The sequence below is a fragment of the Protopterus annectens genome, chromosome 6.part0 (assembly GCF_019279795.1).
Source record: "Protopterus annectens isolate FY-2018-M chromosome 6.part0, PAN1.0, whole genome shotgun sequence".
Taxonomy (NCBI): Eukaryota; Metazoa; Chordata; order Ceratodontiformes; family Protopteridae; genus Protopterus; species Protopterus annectens.
The window spans coordinates 1,606,385,185-1,606,405,604 of record NC_056737.1 but is presented as its reverse complement, the minus strand read 5'-3'; the positions used below and the strand labels follow the sequence as shown (position 1 = coordinate 1,606,405,604).

Here is a 20,420-nt window from a genome sequence, read left to right as displayed (position 1 = left end):
TATGTTTGGGGCTTCGCCCCCCATACCCCCCTTACTTTATATACTAACTCCAGGATCGCACAACAGTGAGGAATAGGCCATATATACCTTTCAGCTTAACGAGTTTCAGTGAAATGGGTTTTCAGTGAATTGAGCTTTCAGTGAATTGGGTTTTCAGTGAAATGAGCTTTCTGTAAGTATGTGTCTGTGAATTAAGCTTCGATGAAATGAGTTTTCAATGAAATGATACAGACCCCTGTTTTAACCTGTGCAGCAGTAATACTGGGTGCCTGGCAATCTACTGGTATTGTGACTGGTCCTTTGGAGGGGGAGTAAAGTTGGCACCGAATCTGTTGGCCAGTATATTGGCAATATCTGTTGGCTCGGAATAGGAGGAACCATTGTGCAGTTGCTCAGAGCAAATCTGGTTATTGCCATGGAGATTCTTTACATAACTATAGAAGGCCTTGTGGTTGTCTTTACTGTCTGCTGCAATTCTGTTTTCATAGCTAGATTTAGAGGATTTGATGAGGGATCTCAACTTTTTGTTGTCGCTGATAAGGGAGTTTTTGCAGTCTTGGAACTTCACCTTATTCTGCATCAGTTTCCTCCTTCTGTTGTAGAGTTTGTTTGTGGCAGGGGACCACCAGATTGGCTTCCTTTTTTTGGAGGAGAGCATCTTGGTTCTAGTGAGTATGGCAAGATCCATGTGTTTTGTGTACATGTTCGTACAGTGCATTGGTGTATGTTTCAAAATAGTCTGCATTTGCATGGGTGCTGTGAAGTTAGCCACCTCTGTTTTTTGGAGCCCAAAGTTAGCTCTGGAGAAGTTTTTCATGGCGGTTACCTTTGCAGGGGGGGTTGATGGATGTGTCTTTCCAAGGTGATTAGCTTGTGGTCGGATCTAACCAGGGAAGAGCTGACTGTTGGTGTGGGGCAATGGTCACCCATGTTAGTAATGACCAGGTCAAGGATGTTGCTAACTGAAGTGGCGGTAAGAACAAGCTGGTACAGGGCATTGGAATTAATGAACTCCAGGAAACGTTGGGCAAGTGTATTGGTACATGAGTAGTTTTACCAGTTAATGGAGGAGTAGTTGAATTTGCCTAGTATGAGAGTGTTAGGTTGGACCCTAATATTCTCCAGGGTGCTTAGGAACGTGGAGTGTGAGTATTGGGACATGGTTGGGGACCTATAGCAGGCTACAACCTGAATCGCTGTTTTACCCAGTGTTAGCTGCACCTGAAGTATCTCTGATGCATTATGTTAGGTGTGCACATCCTTTATGAATATGGAAACACCACTGCCTTTGGAGCTTCGGTCCAAGTTCTGGGGCCGAAAGGTGTGGAAAGTGTTATAGCCTTGTAGTGTAGGTATGCTTTCTGTTGCCTTGAACCAGGTCTCTGTTACAGCACAAATGTCAATGTTCTCCATTTTAAAGAGTGCTTCAAGCAAGTGCATTTTGAGATTTAGACTTCTAGCGTTGAGTAGCATGTTAGATTTGTTGTCTTTGTGTTTCAAAACTTTCACTATGTTTGGATTTGGTGAGGTCAGCAGATATGTATGCAGTCCTACAATTGTAGATCTGTACATGTAATTGATTTTGAGGAGGCTCATACCTCCTTCAGAAAGAGGAATATATTATCTTGGTATACACTGATTTTTATATATCATTTGATAGGCATGAAGCATTTTTCCTGTTTTCCTGTCCAACTGATCCAGTCAGTCACCCTAGAACTGTAAGTTATAACAGGAAAAGCAAATTGCTTTAAAGGTTGGACTTTGTTCCTAGATCTCAAGGCAGTTTTCAGCATTAATTTTAGTCTTCTAAAATATTCTTTAGTGAGTTTTGTTCACATTTGTTCATGTTTTATTCTTGATCCTTCATCAATTCCCAAATATTTATACACTCCCTGGTGCTCAGGTTCCTTTATATCACATTCCTGTACCAGTCTGCCATTTTCTTAGTGCTGCAGCTTTCCTGCTTTAAATGTTGCTTTTGCTCATTTATCAAGACCAAATGATATTCTCATATCATCAGAGAACGTTTTTACCACTTCTACTTGTGCTTTCAGCTCCTCATCACTGCAAATGATATATGACAGATTTGGAGCCAGCTTCACCCCTCTGTCCCTTCCAGTCATCCTCCAAAGTATATCTGCCACCATTCCACAGCCTGTTATCTCAAGAGAGCAGGTCAGCGTGGCACAGTCCAAGGCCAAAAACACGGCATCAGTGGGACCAGACAACATCCCAAGTTGCCTTTTAAACAACTTAAAACATGACATAGCAAACCCACTTGGATCCCTGTGTAACCAGAGCCAGTGAACTGACTATGTTCCAGCTGAATGGAGAACAGCAATAGTAATCCCTTTGCACAAAGGGGGGACATCAACCAACCCATGGAATTATAGGCCCATAAACTTGAATAGCTTCATCTGCAAGGCCATAGAAAGAATCATTATGAACCTTATTAACAAGGACATAGTTAATCTCCAAATTCTGGACCCAACCTAGTTCAGATCCATTAAAGGTAGATCATGCCTATTAAACATGGTTAACTTCTTTGAAAAAGTCACCAAGGCCATGGACGAGGAAAAGGCAATGCATACCGCTAACCTTGACCTAGCTAAGGCATTTGACAGAATCCCCCACTCAGGTATTACAGAGGAAATCTCCCAGTTGGGAATTAATCCCTGCATTACCAGAAGGGTAGCTAACTGATCCACCAACAGGACATATACTCTCAAAGTGGGTGTTTTCATCTCTAGTAAAAGACCAGTCACCAGTGGCTTACTACAGGGTTCTGTGCTGGTCCCCTTACAGTTCAGAATTTATTTCTCACAAGTCCAGGAAGACCTGGACGGTCTGTGGCTGACCAAGTTCCTTGATGATTGCAAACTGGGAGCAATCACTGAGAACCCCAACAGTGTTAATATACTTCAGACAGGGTTACCGTGGACAAATATGTAGTGCCAAAGCCATGGATTAAAGCTAAATACAAAATAAAAAATGCTTTATTATTCCTTTTGACAAAGCTGATGTCCTTGCTAATTATAGACAGCACCCGTTTAAGTATAGACCCAGTGGTACGTGATCTGGGTGCTCATGTTGATAGCAATCTGAACTTTGACCACCAGTTTATGCACAGTAGTAAGGACATCCTCCTTTGTGGCACATCTAAATACAGGCATCACATCTAGATTTAAGGATGTTATAATTCCACTATACTTGGCCCTCATCAAACCAGTAATTTTGTACAATGCTCCCTTTTGCATGTACCTCACCAGCCACCTGCAACACTTGAAGGGACCACAGAGGTTCTCACCAAGAAATTACAGGATACACAAAACAAGTCTTACATGGAAAGACTGAAAGACCTGTCATTGTATTCTGTCTCCTACAAGTTGCTAAGGTGTGACCTGTGTCTGACTTAGAGGGCAGTTTCTAACCTGGCCCTGATGGAAATGCTGCACATTCATAAATCAAACTGCACAACGGTCACTTTCTCCAGGGATCTTACGCTAGCCTCTGACATGAACAGTTCATGCTGAAAAGATAGAGTCATCTCCCAGAGACTGCCACATCTCTAGAATAAGCTTCCAATTCACGTGAAACAGAGCTCCTCCCTGAGCCTCTTCAAATGCAACCTAGATTAGTGAATGGGTGACTGCATATTCACTCCTAGGGCAGTGCCAATGTCCCTCATGGACAGAGGAAGTCGGTATTAACTACCGTAGACCCTTATCTCTGCAATCTTCAGTCACCTAACCACTGACAACTGGGGCAACTTGGGATGAATATTGCTAGGCCTGTAAGGGTTCCAGGGCCGTTAACCTAGTAACCTTCTATGAACCTATGAACCATTCTGTGCCACACAGCCAGACACATTATTTGAATATTTTTTCAAGTACCAACTATTGGGTTTCCTATGTCTCCTTGAATTATGGTTTCTCCAAAGTCATTTACTTGCTGTTATTGCAGTGAAAGTAGGGATTGCTAGAGATTCTGATAGTGTATTTGGGTAGGTTCTCTTTTCTCCATTGCTATGCAACCATGGTGTTGATTGATTGATTGATTGATTTAATTTGTTTACTGGAATAGAGCACTGACCACTTCTGACCAATTTCAGTCTCTGTCCCGGGACAAAAACTGACCAAACTGTCAAAATAGACAAGACAATGACACACAAGTTTATCCAAAGTATTATTCTACAGTATGTTTATAAAAGTTTCATAACATTTGAGAAATTGAGTAGAATAAATTAGGGATGTGAAAAAAATCAGAGGACTTTAGTAAAAGTTAAAGTACTCCAAAGCTTCATCATATATATATATATATATATATATATATATATATATGTGTGTGTGTGTGTGTGTGTGTGTGTGTGTGTATGTATGTGTGTGTGTGTGTGTGTGTGTGTGTGTGTGTGTGTGTGTGTATACATATATATATATATATATATATATATATATATATATATATATATATACATGGGTCTACTTCATTTCACTGAAAGCTCATTTCATCCTGGATTTAGTATGTATATTAAGGGGGGGACATAATTTGGGTATATATTGTCTTCTAAAAAGAGTTATTCATTGGAGTTGTAAGTATCCATGTGTATGGTTTAAAATGTATAAAATAGGTGGGGGGCTACACCCCCCCAGTGTGGAAGGCTGTGCCCGCCAGACACACCCTTACTATATATATATACTAACTCCAGGATCGCACTACAATGGGGAAAAGGGCATATTCCTTTCAACGAAATGAGCTTTCAGTGAAGTGTGTTCAGTCAAATGAGTTTTAGTGAAATGAAGTAGACCCATATACATACACACACACACACACACACACACATATATATATATATATATATATATATATATATATATATATACACACATATTTATATATATATATATATATATATATATATATATATGTATACAAACATATTTATATATACTTATATATATATATATATATATATATATATATATATATATATATATAAATACAAACATATTTATATATATATCTATATCTATAAACATATATATATAAATACAAACATATTTATATATATATATATATATATATATATATATATGCATGTGTGTATATAATATATATATATATATATATGTATATATATACACACACACACACACACACACACACACACACACACACACACACACACTCACAGGTTCATAGGTGTGTACTAGGCTAATGACCCTAGAGCCTTTACAAGCCTAGCCCATAGAAGTGCCCTGGCATCGTGCCACGTGACATTCATTCCCAGTGCCTCTATCAGGTAGAGCCACTGGAGTGATCCCAGGGTTAACTTTCTGTTTCCCAGCCACTCATCAAAATTTCTCTTGAAGAGGGCCAGTGAGGTGCTCTGCTTGACATGTATGGGAAGTCTATTGCAAAGCATGGGCAGTGTCTGGGTTATGAACCTGTCCCTCCAGCATGTTCTGTTGATTGTGGTAATGAGGTTGAGATATATGGAGCGTGTGGTGTGGAGTGACTGGGATTTCTTTAGATGTAACATTTCTTTAACATAGCTGGGTCAGACATGGCTTTGTAAGTCAAGCAGAGATTGCCTCTTAGTAGACGATATGAGGCAGAGAATAGCTGGAGTTTTTTTGAGTCCGTCCGTGTAGGACATGTGTTTAAGGTCTAGGATCCTCCTTGTGAGGTACTTTTGTGGCATCTCCAGCTATTGCATGGGTCTTGTTATGTACATGCCAAATGGGGCATTATACTCGATGATTAGTCTAATGAGGGAAGAGTAGAGAGAGATGATGACCTCTTTCTTCCTGTATGCAAAACCCTTGTCACATAGAAGGACTTTCTGCCACAGTGGCAGTGTGGTGGTCGAAGGAGAGGTTGCTGTCAACCTGTGTCCCCAAATCTCTTATAATGCCTTCAGTGTTCAGTGGGCTCCTGTCGATGTGGTAATTAATGAGAACTGAGTTTTTCCCAAAGGAGTTGATGATGCATTTGTTGGCATTAAGCTTAAGGCCATAGTTTCGGCACCAGCCATTGATATCAGTGAGGCCTTTCTGTAGGATGTCTGCATCACTTGGGGAGTTAATAATGGCTCCCAACTTGCAGTCATCTATGAACTTGGTCTGCCAGAGTCCCTCCATGTTGGCCTGGACTTCTGAGAAGTAGATGCCAAACAGGAGAGGACCCAGGACCGATCCCTGCGGGACTCCACTCGTGACTGGTCGGCGGTCTGACTTGGAGTTTGCTGTTGTCACACTGTGGTTACTATCTGTGAGTCAGTTTCCAACCCACCTAGTGATATATGAGTTGAGGCCCAGTTTGGTGAGTTTATCAAGTAAAATTCCTGAGTGGGGAATGGTATCAAAGGCCTTGGCCAGGTCGAGGTAGGCTGTATGAACTGCCTTGCCCTCAACCACAGCTCTGGGGACTGACTCAAAGAAGTCAACCAGGTTGAGCAGGCATGATCTACCTTTCACAAAACCAAATTGCGTGGGATCTAGAGTTTGGTGATTCCCTATATCCTTGTTAATTAGGTCCATTATGATGTGCTCCATAGCCTTACATATTAGACTCATCAGGCTAATGGGGCAATAATTTCCAGGGTCTGTAGTCGCTCCCCCTTTATTGACAGGGATGACTGTAGCAGTTCACCATTCGGTAGGGAGAAAGCCTGAGGTGAGGCTGTGATTGAACATGGTACACAGATGTGGTGCCAATTCATTTTGTAGTTCATGTAAACACAGTTAGGGATATTGTCGGGTCTCATGGAAGCTGTATTTTTGGGCTTGGAGAATGCAGCTTTAACCTGTGCTGCAGTAATGCTGAGTGCCTGGCATTCTTCCAGTACTGTGAGGCATTCTTCCGGCATTGTGATTGGTCCTTTAGGGCGGAGAGAGGGGTAAAGTTGGCACTGAATCTGTCTGCCAGTATGTTGGCAATATCTGTTGGTTCAGTATATGAGGTACCATTGTGCAGTAACTCAGAGCAAATCTGGGTATTGCCGTGGAGATTCTTGACGTAACTATAGAAGACTGTTTTTAGTGTCTGCCACAATTCTGCCTTCATAGCTGGCTTTAGAGGTTTTGATGAGGGATCTCAACTTTTTGTTGAGGCTAATAAGGGAGTTTTTCCTGTCTTGGGACTTCACCTTTTTCTGCAACAGTTTCTTCCTTCTGTTGTAGAGTTTATAAATAGTAGGGGTCCACCAGATTGGCTTAATTTTTTTGGAGGTTAGCGTCTTGTTTTTGTTGGGTATGGCTAGTTGCATGCATTTATGTACAAGTTCGTACAGTGCATTGGTGTATGATTCGGCAGTCATGCATCTATTTTCCATTGGCATGGGTACTGTGAAGTTAGCCACCTTTGTTTTTAGGAGCCCAAAGTCAGCTTTGGAGAAGTTTTTCATGGTGGTTACCTTTGCGGGGAGTGTGGGTGAGATGTGGATTTTCATGGTGATTAGTTTGTCTTCGGATAACCAGGTCAAGGATGTTGCTTTCTCTAGTGGGGGTAAGAATGAGCTGGTCCAGGGCATTGGAATTGATGAATTCCAGGAAGCGTTGGTCCAGTTTATTCATGCATGAGTAGTTTATCCAGTTGATGGAGGGGTGGTTGAAATCACCTAGTATAAGAGTGTTGGGCTGAGCTGTAATAGTTTCCAGGGTGCTTAGGAACATGGAGTGAGAGTCTTGAGACACGGTTGGGGACCCATAGCAGGCTACGACCCAAATTGCCATTTTACTCTGTGTCAGTTGTACCTGAAGTATCTCAGATGCGTTTTGCTGGCCTACTAGACTGGAGGTGTGCATATCCTTTATGAATATTGAGACACCACCACCTTTGGAGCTTCGGTCCATGTACTGAGGCCGAAAGGTGTGAAATGAGTTATAGCCTGGTAATGCAGGGGTGCTTTCAAACCAAGTCTGTCTTACAGCACAAATGTCAGTGTTCTCCATTTTTAGGAGTGCTTCAAGCAAGTGCATCTTGAAATTTAGACTTCTAGCGTTGAGCAGCATGACCCTCAGATTGCATTTATTTATCGGTGTTACGGTGGTAATTTGGTCTTTGGAACATTGCCTAAAAAAGGCACTATAGGCTTGGCAAGAGCCTTCACTGGTATCCGGAATCCCAGGGGTGACAGATGCAGGCCATCTCTGGCAAAGCTTTGAGGTCTATCAGTCATGTCATCCCAAGCAGACAGATACTGGATCCCCTTAGAATTACACCAGAAACATAGCCAATTGTTAATGTCAGTCATTTTCTGCTCATACTGCGGTATCATTCTGGGCGACGATAGGATGCTGCTCAGGGCTAGGGCCATACCTACCTGTGCCACATAATCTGAGGGCTCCACCATGTTTCTTTTCATGTAGTCCAGGGAGGTGCATCTCAGGTCATTCACACCCACATGGACCATAACAGTCATACTTGTGGAGTGACCTGAGTATGTGCATTATGTATCAGATTCTGGCACCTGATAATGACTGTTACCTTCTCCTTTTTCAACCTAGTGAGTGGGGCATCAGTGTGCCTCACTATTGAGTCACCTATGGTTAGTTTATTGGACAAGCCGTTTTGCCTTAGGGGCTTAGGTTGAGGGGCACACTGTGTAGTTGAGCTATGTGTCTTGTGGTTTGTGCTGTGTTGTGGTGGCCGAGTGCATTTCTGCCTTGGAGTTCTCTGCTGTTTGGGTAGATTTCTATTGAGAGCCTCCACGAAGGTGGGTGTGTGGTTTGTGTTTTTATGGGAGGGTGGCCTAATGGTTAAGGTGTTTGCCTTACAAACACAAGGTGCAGGGTTTGAGTCTCACAAGGGATAATTGGCTAAGCTTAAAATGGCTCACAAGGGCAGTTAGCTTAGTACTAATCTATGAATCTACGAATCTATGTGAGAGCTGTGATGGTGGTTGTTCTGGATGGCAATGAGTTCCATGTTGTGTGGTGCAGGTGTTGACCTTCTTCTCTTGACCAGCTATTCCGGTCTTGACTGGAGAGTGCATGGCTTCCAGTTTGGATATATTAGTGCATCTCTCACAAGTCTGAGTGTTGAGAGGTAAGAGGAGAGGGCTGTCTGTGTACATGAGGCATTTGCTACACTGCCTCAGAATCCCCAAGTTCACCAGGTTAATAGGAGAAAGCACAGGGAACTGACCTTTAGACATGCCAGGAGGGGGGTAGTCATTATTACTAAGTACTGGAGCTGTTTCCTTATAGGACATCTAGTGCTGATAGCACTTAAGTGTGCTACAATAATAGTGACAAAAGCCTGATGAAGTGCTAGGCGAATAAGCTAATCGAAGTGCAAGAGTGACTAGAACTAGCAAGCTCTAAGGGAAAAATTGAAGAGCAGACTTTCTGACACCAGTATTTCTTTTCTTTTTTTTTTTTTTTTTTTTACATCTTGACATCCACAGTAACCTTCTACAGCATTACTCTGCATTCAGTACTTGCCTTTTAATTTTCTCCCGCACACGTCCTTTTAGTATGCCTGCATGGGGTACATTAATTGGTGCAGCCTTGTGTTATTTGTATGCTGTGTCTGTCCTACAGGCATTTCACCTGGGTGTTTTGGTTCCCTCCAAATGCATGCTAGAGTTGGTTGATTATTCATGTAATATGGAATCCTCACTACAAGTCAGTCATTCAGCCTAAATGTCATGTCTTTGGGAGAACCACTGTGAATCTATTTTTCCTATAGGCTCTTAACTAAGCTTATGACCAAAGAGACTTGCACTAAAGCTCATCCACATTACCCACTACTGCTGAGAGAATGTCTCTCCCATCAAGTAGATTATCCTGACATAACCCAGATGAAAGATCTGATCACTTATCCTGAATAGTTTTAAAGGTTGCTAGACATTACAAAGAAGTCTATTGGCTTTAAGAAATGTATCTAGTTAAAAAGTGGACCGTTCTGTAAATATTTTATTTCTATTTAATGAGCTATATTCTTTGTTAGCCTGTTAAGAACACAATCGACACAAATGTCTGTTTTCAGGTATGACTATGTTAATTACTGTGAGTTGCACAGAATGCAGGGAGTTTGCAAGGTACAAAAATAAAGGTAAGTCAGTAGGATTTAGTTGTATTAATCTTGGCTTTAAATTTATATTGCTGGCATGCTGCTGGTATTCCCTTATTGCACCTACTATAGTGGTTTCATCTTTGGCAACTTAAGTCTTGCTTCCATGCTCTTTTGGAGTTGCTTTGGGTTTGTTGTTATTGAACAAGATATTCCTGAAAAGTTATACATAAGGGTTCCATAGGGGTATTTACTGTAAAACTACATGTCCACTTTGCATCTCAATAAGCACATTTGCTTTCTCCCTCTGTACCACTTGTGGAGATGGCTATTCCATTTTTGAACTTTCATACAGATGCCTGTAGGTTTCTCTGCTTTTGTTCTGTGTGGTTTGTCTTCTTCAAGTCTTTGTTTTCTGAGCAACTTTTTCTACTATCTTCCTGTACTAAAGAACTGACAAAGCTGTCCTTTTTATTTAGGGGGTATATGTTTTCTTGGAGGTATAGCAATATGCCAGCAGGAGTGAGGGAAAATGAGACAAGCACAGCAGGAAAGGCTTGGAAATTGGAGTGCACTTGGTTGCTGTTTCATGTCCTAACTACTTTTCAGAAATCCCCCCCGGGACTCCATTCAAAACAGGTTCTTCAAGGCCCAATGGACTATCCTGGTAAACCAACTGCAATAAATAAATAAATAAATCTACTTTTTCAGATCGTATGTGGTACTAGATGTTTTTATGAAGTCTTTTTTCTTTTTTCTTTTCTTTCCAGGCTACGTGGGAAGCATAATATTGGAATAGTTAGATAAGTAACTCCCTTTTCTGATATCTTTGCACCACCGTGGCTTAAATTCTCTGTTCTCTACATGCTATATAGTTTATACACCCATTGTTCAAAGAAAGCATAACAGTTGTGACAGTTCTTTAGTTGCGACAATTCTTGTTACATCTGACATAATAAAACATTCATTTTTCTGTGAATAGTGATTTTTGTAATAATTTCCTTTCTCTGGAGTTTGCCTAGTTATTAACACTTAATATCATAAAGTAATTGCAGACACTGGACACTGCCCATTTTCATGTGGTCTGACTTAAAAACTGTTTAAAATAATCCTAAACACTTAATGCTAAACAAGAACACTTCATTATGTCAAGCATGGAAATATGCAAAAGCATGGTCAAAACAGAGACTCAGTGACAAAATAAAACTGTTTAAGCAATAACCCACGCCTGGGTGTGGGTAATGCTGGATTTACCCACAGTTGGTGTGGTTTGGTCACGAGGGCGAAGCCCGAGTGGTCAAACAAAGGCAACCATGGGTAAATCCAGCATTACCCACACCCAGAAGTGGTTTATTGCTATTATACAATGACATTAAGAAAAAAAATACTTACTTTTCTTAAATAATGGCATTGTGTAATGCCTCCTTGCTGCCCTTCCGCAGCTGTCCAGTATTCTGCGGCAGTTCTGATGTACTGCGCATGCGTATGGTTATGCAGTACATAAGAACTATGTGTGTGGAAGCAATGGAGAAAGGAAGATCTCCGTTGCTTTTAAAAACTTGTCTCACTATGTTAAAAGAGTTTAACATAGCGACATAGCTTTAAAAAAAGCAACAGAGGTTTTCCTTTCTCCGTTGCTTTTTTTTAAGATATCTCGCTATGTTAAATTCATTTAACATAGCGAGATAACAGCAACGGAGTTCTTCCGTTTTCCATTGCTGTCCAAAAAGAAAAAGAAAGACTTATACTAATGGAAAAAGTCCGGGCAACCGGACCTTTTTCCATTAGTATAAGTCTTTGATTTACAACGTGCACGTTGACCAATCTGCGTGCATGTTTTGGAATATTAATGGGGGATCGTCGTATAATCAGAATGTTCTAACCATCATGCTTTTTTGTCTTACAGTGCACTGTTTCATATTCTGTATTTGCTTCTAAAATGCTGTTTCTACATTGCACTGTTTAATATATTTGCTTCCAAATGTTTTCTGCTCTATGCTATTTATTTTTTTTGAAGTAACATTGGAATGGTTAGCAAGATTTATGGTTATTTAGCAAGGATCATTCTTTGTGCCATACTGATTATGTTTTCATGCTCCAGATGTTTTGTTTACTCTCTGGTTTTAAAATCTCTATGGCTGCAACACCGCAGCGTGACTGTATGGAGAAAATATTCTTGAAGATTTGTTACTAAAGGGAATGTTAATTTTTCATGCAGATATCCTTAATAAATTGTGGAATGTCTGAAGAATCAAATTGATTTACCATATAGTACTTTAATTCCATTACCAGTAATTTTACAAAACAGTGGAAATTTTGCTAAAACTGAGCTTAGCGGCAGCATCTTTTACATTTTTTTCTTTTCTTCTTTTTTTTCTGAGAGGAACTAATCTGCATTCTGACAAGTGAGTAGAGCAGTCATCTGCTTACTCTTTCTTTATGACTACTTACATTTAACTGCGGTAGCGTTGTCGCCTCACAGTAAGACGTCCTGTTCGATTCTCAGCGAAAGCGTCTTGTGTGTGGAGACATGCCTGAATGGGCGTACCTTTGTTGAAGGTTGTACATCAGGGCTGGCAACTCGGTACGTAAAAATCTGCTGCCAATCATTAGTGGACCAGAGTTCCGCTGTGGCGACCCCTAACCGGGAAAAAGTCGAAAGATACAACAACAACATTTAACTGGTCACGTCATTTACTAAATTACCTTTCTATCTCATAGGAGTGATGTGTTAGTTGAATGGTGAATGTGTCTTATTTGACTAGGCTTATGTACACTTGCACACAGGCCTTCTATTTCCATTGAAATGCAGTAGAACAGAGAAAGAAATCATCAGAAATCTTTTTCTGGATTTTGCCTAATGTCAGTCTTCTTGCTGAAGTAAACTTTAGCAGCCAGATACATCCCAGTTGAGGCTAGGGTGTGTGCTGTGGTTAAGCTTTCCATCTTTCACCATTTCTTTTAATTAGCCTAAGGGTAAATGTTATCTACAGTCCAGGGGTGGGTAGTGTGTGACACTTAGCAGTCTGTAATTGTGGCTCATGAAAACTGCAGAGTAGGATAACAAGTACCTTTATAGATGCTGATTCACTGCACTGGAAGAGGAGAGATCACAGTTCACTAAACTGTCTGTTTTGTGAAAAAAAAATGCCACACAGTAACATCATTTAATGAGTTTCCTGTTGCCTGTCAGTGTGATTGCCAAGTGCCCCACCCCCACAGTAACAAGGTCTTACATGGAAGGAAGCAGCAGGCCAAGTCCATGTTTGTTTGACCTTGTTTGCTGCATTAGGAATGCTTTGAGATGAAGATAGGATAAAAAATTTATGTTTTTAATAGTAAATCCCAAGTCTCAAACTTTTTTTTTTCATTTTTAATTACAGAAAGCCATGCAAGTTGTTTTGTAACATTTCTCTTCAAAGCCTTAAAAGAGTAATCAGACTAGCAGAGACTTCATTTACTGTGCTTTGGAACCCTGTGACTGACTGAATTTTTTTTTTTCTTTTTTTTTTTTTTTTTTTTTTTTTGTCACTGCAGGACAGTAGTAATGCCCATTGCCAATGAATTTGCACCAGACGTGGTACTTGTATCAGCAGGCTTTGATGCAGTAGAAGGGCATCCTGCACCTCTTGGGGGATACAAAGTGTCAGCAAAATGTGAGTATTTCCATAGGCTGTTCAGTCTAATATTTACCGCTTGGAATGGTTCTTCTTAAAGTTTTGTTATTTTTCCTTCAGTCTTTTAGTAGTGTAGTAGTGTATCCAAGGTAAAAGTTTGTACATAAAAATGTGTGGTAATTGCTGCATTATTAAACCAGCTAGAACTGCGGGTTCTTTATTAAACAAGCACAGCAGTTACCTTTGCATAGAAAGTACTTATGCAGCAAACGTGACTGGGAGTACTTTTTAAGTGCTTTAAGTTAACACGCTATTGTCGTATGATCACTGTTGGGGAGCAGTAAGGTATACATGACTTTGCAGCTTTTTTTTTAGTGTTCTATGCATTTTCATTATTTTGCACACTGAATTTGAAGTCGACATTGAATTGTGTTGTGTATGGGGTTGCAATACCTTAATCAAGCAGGACAATTTATTTATTCATTCATTCATTCATTCTTTCATTTATACAATTTGTTAACTGGGTAGATAGAGCAAAATTGAAACAAAGTAGCTTCATGATTGACTTGTGCACATAGCTGTTTGAGAGTCATGTGAGCTGTATTACAGGGATAAACTCACAACACAGTCTTAAGTCACATATATATTTTTGTAAGATTACCTAACTTCTGGAATGAATGAGAAAAGAAGCATTCATAGATGTAGAAAGGGCACTTACACACACTGGCTCTATATGAGAATGTGCACATAACCAAATTCCGTTTTTATGGTTAACTGTAGGGGATTGAGAGTTACACAGACAGCATACCAGTGTGGTATATCTGTGCTAGATGAAGTAATTATATTAGATAGCCCCCCTTTTCCCACCAAGTCAGTAGAATCGTATGTTAATTTTGGGGAAGTCTTGTGTTTCTTTTGTGTGTTACAGGGGTCCATTTGAATTTCCACAAAAAAGAAAGTTCTGCACAGGAGGCTTTACCACAGGCCATCGTGTGCCACTTTATTAAATTCAAAACATTTATCACTGACGGGTGGGGGACTTGCATGTATTAAACCAGATCAAACAGGGAGTCAAAGAAGAAATTCTGAAGTGTATTGAAACAAAACCTGGCTTGTATTATGTGTTTAGTCCCAGCAAATCCTTTGAGACTCCTTATAAAAATGATGTAATACATTTTTTTCTTTAGCTGCTTTGATTGTTTGCCAATAGTCAGATTCTGTGGCCAGTATATGACCCCTTTCTTTTTGCATTTCTTGTTTTATGGTGCAGGTTTTGGGTACCTTACCAAGCAGCTAATGGGTCTAGCTGGAGGCCGCCTTATACTAGCCCTGGAAGGAGGTCATGACCTCACTGCTATTTGTGATGCATCTGAGACATGTGTTTCTGCTTTACTGGGAAATCAGGTAATTTTTTTTTCCTTTTTTGCTTTAGTGTTGCAGGTGCTGCAAAACTACTGGGAAAAGAAGTTCAGGGCAATTTCTGCTCTTCCAGAATCATATCTGTTTTCTGTGGCTTTTTTTCTTGCTGTATGCATATGCTGAATTTGACTTGTGGACTCCCCCAGTTCTTATTAAGACAGGAACCTTGCATAATATGAGATCTAGCCAAAGAAGACTGTCCTTGGAACAAAACATTAGCTGCCATATTTACATTGTTTTGAATCACACTACCATTGAAAGGGAGGAAAGAGAGAGACTGCATAGTACACATTTTTATTTCTAGCCCTCCTAGTGTTTCAGGCTGCTAAAAAAGTCCATATTATTTATTTATTTATTTTGTATGTATTTACTTGTATTTCTGTTTATTGGGTTCATCTCACAATGCATATGGCCTTTTTACAGGAGTTTCAGTGTAGTTATAAAGACAAGAAACTTGGCTAAGATACTGAAAAAATGTGTATATTGAAAGAAGAATAGGGGTAGTTATGGATTGAAGACTGATGCAGTATTTCAATAAAAATTACAGTTTTTGATAGGTGCTGTAGGACCTTTTGGATCCACATGAGCATCTGCCAGTGACCTTTTGGATCCACATATACTTCTGGTTCTCAGTTTAACAACTTATGCAGCATTCTCGTAATACTGTAGTGTGGGGTCAGTATTGAAACATATAGAACCACAGCCTAATGGCCTTCTAAACAACAGGTCTGAGTGTGCTACCAGCTGAACCACTAACACTGACTTAACATTCCAATTTTAGAGGAGCATCCCATTTTGTGCACTTCACAAAAGCATATTACAAGATGTCGTATGACTACTGACATTTCTGGTATAGTTTTTGTATACTGATTTTCTCATAATGAAATATATCTATTCTAGTCTTTAGAGTATTTGTTCAGCATGTCTAACAGTACAGCACATGGTGGTGGGGAGTTAAGATTGTGGGATGCTAACCAGCTTAATCCTGTTATTGTTGAGTCCTTAATTATCTACTTACATACTATTTAGCTCTCAGCAAGTCCATTAGTCAGAGGAGTGCTTCATGTTCTTCTTTGAAAAAAGACACTAGCTGGCAAATAAATAAATGTTAGTTACCACCTTTGTTTAGTTCTAGATTAACATATTAAATGCCTATATAGTAAAATAAATAGAATGTTAACTGCATACATCTTCACCTGCAAGATTTAAAAATCTGAAAGAAAGCTATTAAAAAGTACGTACATCTGGCCAAAAATCTGGAGAGCTAAGCAACATGAAATTTGCACACCTAATGGCATAAGTCTTCCCAATTCTAGTAGGATGCCACGACTCAGAAGCACAAGTTTAAAAAATAGCACATTGGCAAACGATACAACATATTAAGTAGAATAGTCATTTTTTATTCAGATTGTTTTCTGACTTTCTCCAAGATGAAACCGTAGTCATGCAAGACTAAACAGTAGTACTGGAGTCTCTACGGAGTTACTGTGTTTCTCCCACAATCTCCTCCATTCCATTAACCTTCACTATTGACTGGCTTTTTTATGTTTAATAACCTTTTAAACAAATTAGGCAATTTACTAGTGTTAAAAGAGTAATCTGTGTGGAAGGGATGGTTCCTGATTAAATGTCTGTGTTCATGCATTTTAATGGGAGGTCCTGATCTGAGAAAAAAATTCAAATAAATAAAACAGAAGGGTCCTTCTTGGAGTGCTGGGGTGTTTTAATCAGGAAACACTATGTTGCAGTTAACACCTTCAGCCGTGCATCCTTCTTCAGTGCTCCCACTGCTGCTAAATGCAGAGAGACAGGAGACTTTCTTGGTGTGGTTATTGTATTGTAGCCAAAAACTGCATCTTATAATTGCTGACACTCGCTGCAGGACATTCTGAATCTAGCTCATGGGTTCCTTGTTTGTGGAGTGAAGAGGACCTTCGTATAATGGAGTATTCTATCCAGAAAGGAACCTTTTCCTTGCATTTACTAAGGGTAGTTGTAATTCACTGTTTGTACTTTATTCAGACTGCAGAGAAGAAGGACCTTCTCATATGTTCATTTACAAATGCTTGTGCAACGTAAGCACATAATCATTAGCTAAAAATATGGATTTGAATTTGTTTACATTATGGCACACAGTACAACAGCTATGGATGCGAGATGAGTGCCTTTAGATTTGCTGGTAATAATTCTGGGCTTGAAACGGATACTTAGTTCTGCTTTGTTTCTACAAGAAGCTGCATTTCATGCTTTACATCTACAGAGAATCAAAGTACAGCAAACTTTGGATATGTCACATTAAATGTTTTTGCATTACTTTGAGCAGAAAATGGTTTGGTTTGCCAGTGGATGTACTCCTGATACAACATGGTTTGGCTTGTTAGTGGATATATTCCTGACACAACATAGTTTGGTTTATTAGTGGGTATATTCCTGACACAACATAGTTTGGTTTATTAGTGGGTATATTCCTGACACAACATGGTGTGGCTTGTTAGTGAATATATTCCTGCCACAACATGGCTGGTGTCCATTTGTGGAGAACTTACAGATATACCACCACTGCAGAATTAGGTCTCTTCAAGGAGATTTTCTTTCTTGCAGTAATCAGTAAATTCTTATATTGTGGCTACACATTGAGTTTATTTTTATGTATGTGTTTTGTTTTTAATTTTTTTTTATTTACAAGGCTCCATTTTATGAGGAATAAGGCACTCTGAGATGTAGTTTGTTGGCTGATAAGAACGCACTGCTAGTGCTAAATGTACTCTCTGCAACTGAAACATGCCCTGCTACACACAAGGACATGAACTTATTAGACAACAAACCAGATTTAATGTTATTTATTTTATTTATTTATTTATTTAGATTTGTTAACTGGGTAGTATCCGACTGAGCAGGTTGCCTCTTTTCAGTGGAGACCTGGGGAGAAAAGCTCCATTAAAGTAACAATTAGTTAGAAGATGCGTAATTATGAACACAAATAGTAACAAAAATGAAAATTAACAAGTTTCTTAAACAGATAGTCAATTTAACATAATACAGAGATCAGAAATCTAACAGAAAAATAAATCAATTCCAAAAGACATGAGATATATGTATTAACTTGTTTAAAGTACTGAAGAGAGGTACATGGGAAGAGAGTTGTGAAGTAAAAGGAGAAAGAAATTAGCCAAGAGAATGCAGGGGCAGAGCCAGTTGGTATTGAGTTACTCTTTTAGGCGTTTTTAAAAGAAGAAATGTTGCCATTATTTTGGATGTGCTGAAGAAGAGCATTTAATGCCTTAGGTGCTGAAGAAGAGCATTTCATGCCTTAGCTATTCTACTGGAATAGAGGGAGTCACTATGACAGTTGTGAGACTGGGTAACTTTTAACATTAGTCTATTGGAAGACCTAAAGGACCTGCAGTTAAGGTTAGGTTAGACCAGACTTGAACATGCAGGGCAGTTACTGGGGTTGTGTATGACCTTGTTGTATTCCTTTCATGTAATTCCCTCAGTTCTTCTTTACACTGACCTAGTGTATTCAAATAGCATCTGTTTATATATCCTCTGAGTTTTTTCTTGTAACACTTCCTACTTAGCCATACTAGGTTTCATGAGGTTCTGTCAGAAACTCATGTTTGGCTCATTGCCTACAGCACTCCTTCTGTAAGACATCGTATTGTTTTGCCTTCAGATATCCACCCCTGTCTGTACTTTCTTATCTAGTGTGTTATGCTTAATGTAATAGAGCTTTTTAAAATATTTTTTGTTTCTTGACTTGCATCTGCTATAAAAATATGTCCGTTACGTTTTGCACTCCACACCCAGTAGACCAGCTGGTTTTAATGTTACCTTGTAAATGTTAACATCAAACCCCATCTTTCCTACTCTTTTCACCATATGCTTTCACCCCTCTTCCACTAACTCATAAAAAATGTTTCTCTCCAACTGCCAAGGAAATATTTGCATGTTGCAGTGTATCTTTTTAAATAATGCCGCTTATTCTTTGGTGGTGCAGTGGTTAGCATTGCCGCCTCACAGCAAGAGGCTCTCCGGTTCAATCCTCGGCTGGGGTGCCTTCTGTGCGGAGTCTGTATGTCCTCCCTGTGGTGGTGTGGGTTTTCTCCGGGTGCTCTGGTTTCCTCCCACATCCCAAAGACATGCTGTAGGTGGATTGGACACTCCAAATTGGCTCTAGGTGTGTGTGTGTGCATGTGTGCCTTCTGTGGAAGGTTAGGCGCTGGGCTGGCAACTCAACACTGTAAAACTCCACTGCCAGTCATGAGCGGACAGATGATCCGCTGTGGCGACCCCTAACCAGGAAAAGCCGAAAGTAGACAAAGAAGAAGATTCTTTTTTAGATGGATATACTGTTCCATCTCTTTGATATGTACAAAATCTCTGAATTCATTGGTTCAGTCACTACATTTGGCACTTTTAAATACACCTCTTCGGGCATATCCACATTCCCTGACAGCTACATACATAACCTACATAAGTCTAGTTTTTTTTTTTTTTTTTACTGGCTCCTACCTCTTCCTCCATCCTGTAGCCGGCGTCTAGTTATGCCTGCTGTAATCAATGGCCCTTCTTTCCTTCTACCTCCCTTTTGTGTTGGGAGTAATGTATTTTTGTAGACCCCTTTTTCCATGTGGAGGTCTTCCATGAAGTTTAATAGAAAGTTTTGTACAGATTATTCATTCTTCTGAGTATTCATACCTCTCAGATATCCCTAATTTTGCAGAATTTTCTTGACTTTGCCTCGTCCTTCTTAAAATGTTTGACTTTATGGTGAATTATTGAGGATTACAGTTGGTCACTAGAGCCAGACATTACAGTTTGTACTTGTTCTGGCTCAGCAAATCTTGTTCTGTTAACTTTATAAGTGAACAGTGAATACTGTGAAAGTAGCAGACTCCAAGTCCAACTTCAAACCAGTGACAAGTGGAGTACCACAGGATTCAGTCCTAGGTCCTCTCCTGTTTGGTATCTACTTCTCTAAAGTACAGGCTAACACGGAAGGTCCTTTGCTAACTAAGTTCGCAGATGACTTCAAACTAGGAGCCGTAGTCGAGTCCCCAAATGATGTGGAAATCCTACAGAAGGGCCTCGCTGAGACAGATGCCTGGTGTCAGAGCCATGGCCTCAAGCGCAATGCCAAAAAGTGCATTGTCATCCCCTTTGGTAAAACTCTGTACCCATGAACTACCACATAGGTAGTAGTCTACTTAACACTGAAAGTGTGATAAGAGACCTTGGGACACAAGTGGACAGTAGTTTCTCCTTTGCTAATCACATTGGCACAGTGGTCAGGAAATCCTTCTATGTGGCACACCTCATCACAAAAGGTTTCTCATCCAGAAAAAAAGAGGTAATTGTTCCCCT

At 39.9% G+C, this 20,420-nt stretch overlaps 1 protein-coding gene across 6 annotated transcripts in view; it reads left to right on the top strand.

The window, feature by feature from the left end:
- Positions 1-20,420, top strand: part of HDAC4 (histone deacetylase 4) — a 3,124,471-nt gene that overhangs the window by 2,946,102 nt on the left and 157,949 nt on the right. For all 6 annotated transcript variants that reach the window (XM_044075061.1, XM_044075057.1, XM_044075060.1 and 3 more), the window contains 2 exons: positions 13,555-13,673; positions 14,905-15,038. In XM_044075061.1, coding sequence (XP_043930996.1) covers positions 13,555-13,673; positions 14,905-15,038 — 253 coding nt within the window. The remainder of the gene's footprint in view (positions 1-13,554; positions 13,674-14,904; positions 15,039-20,420) is intronic.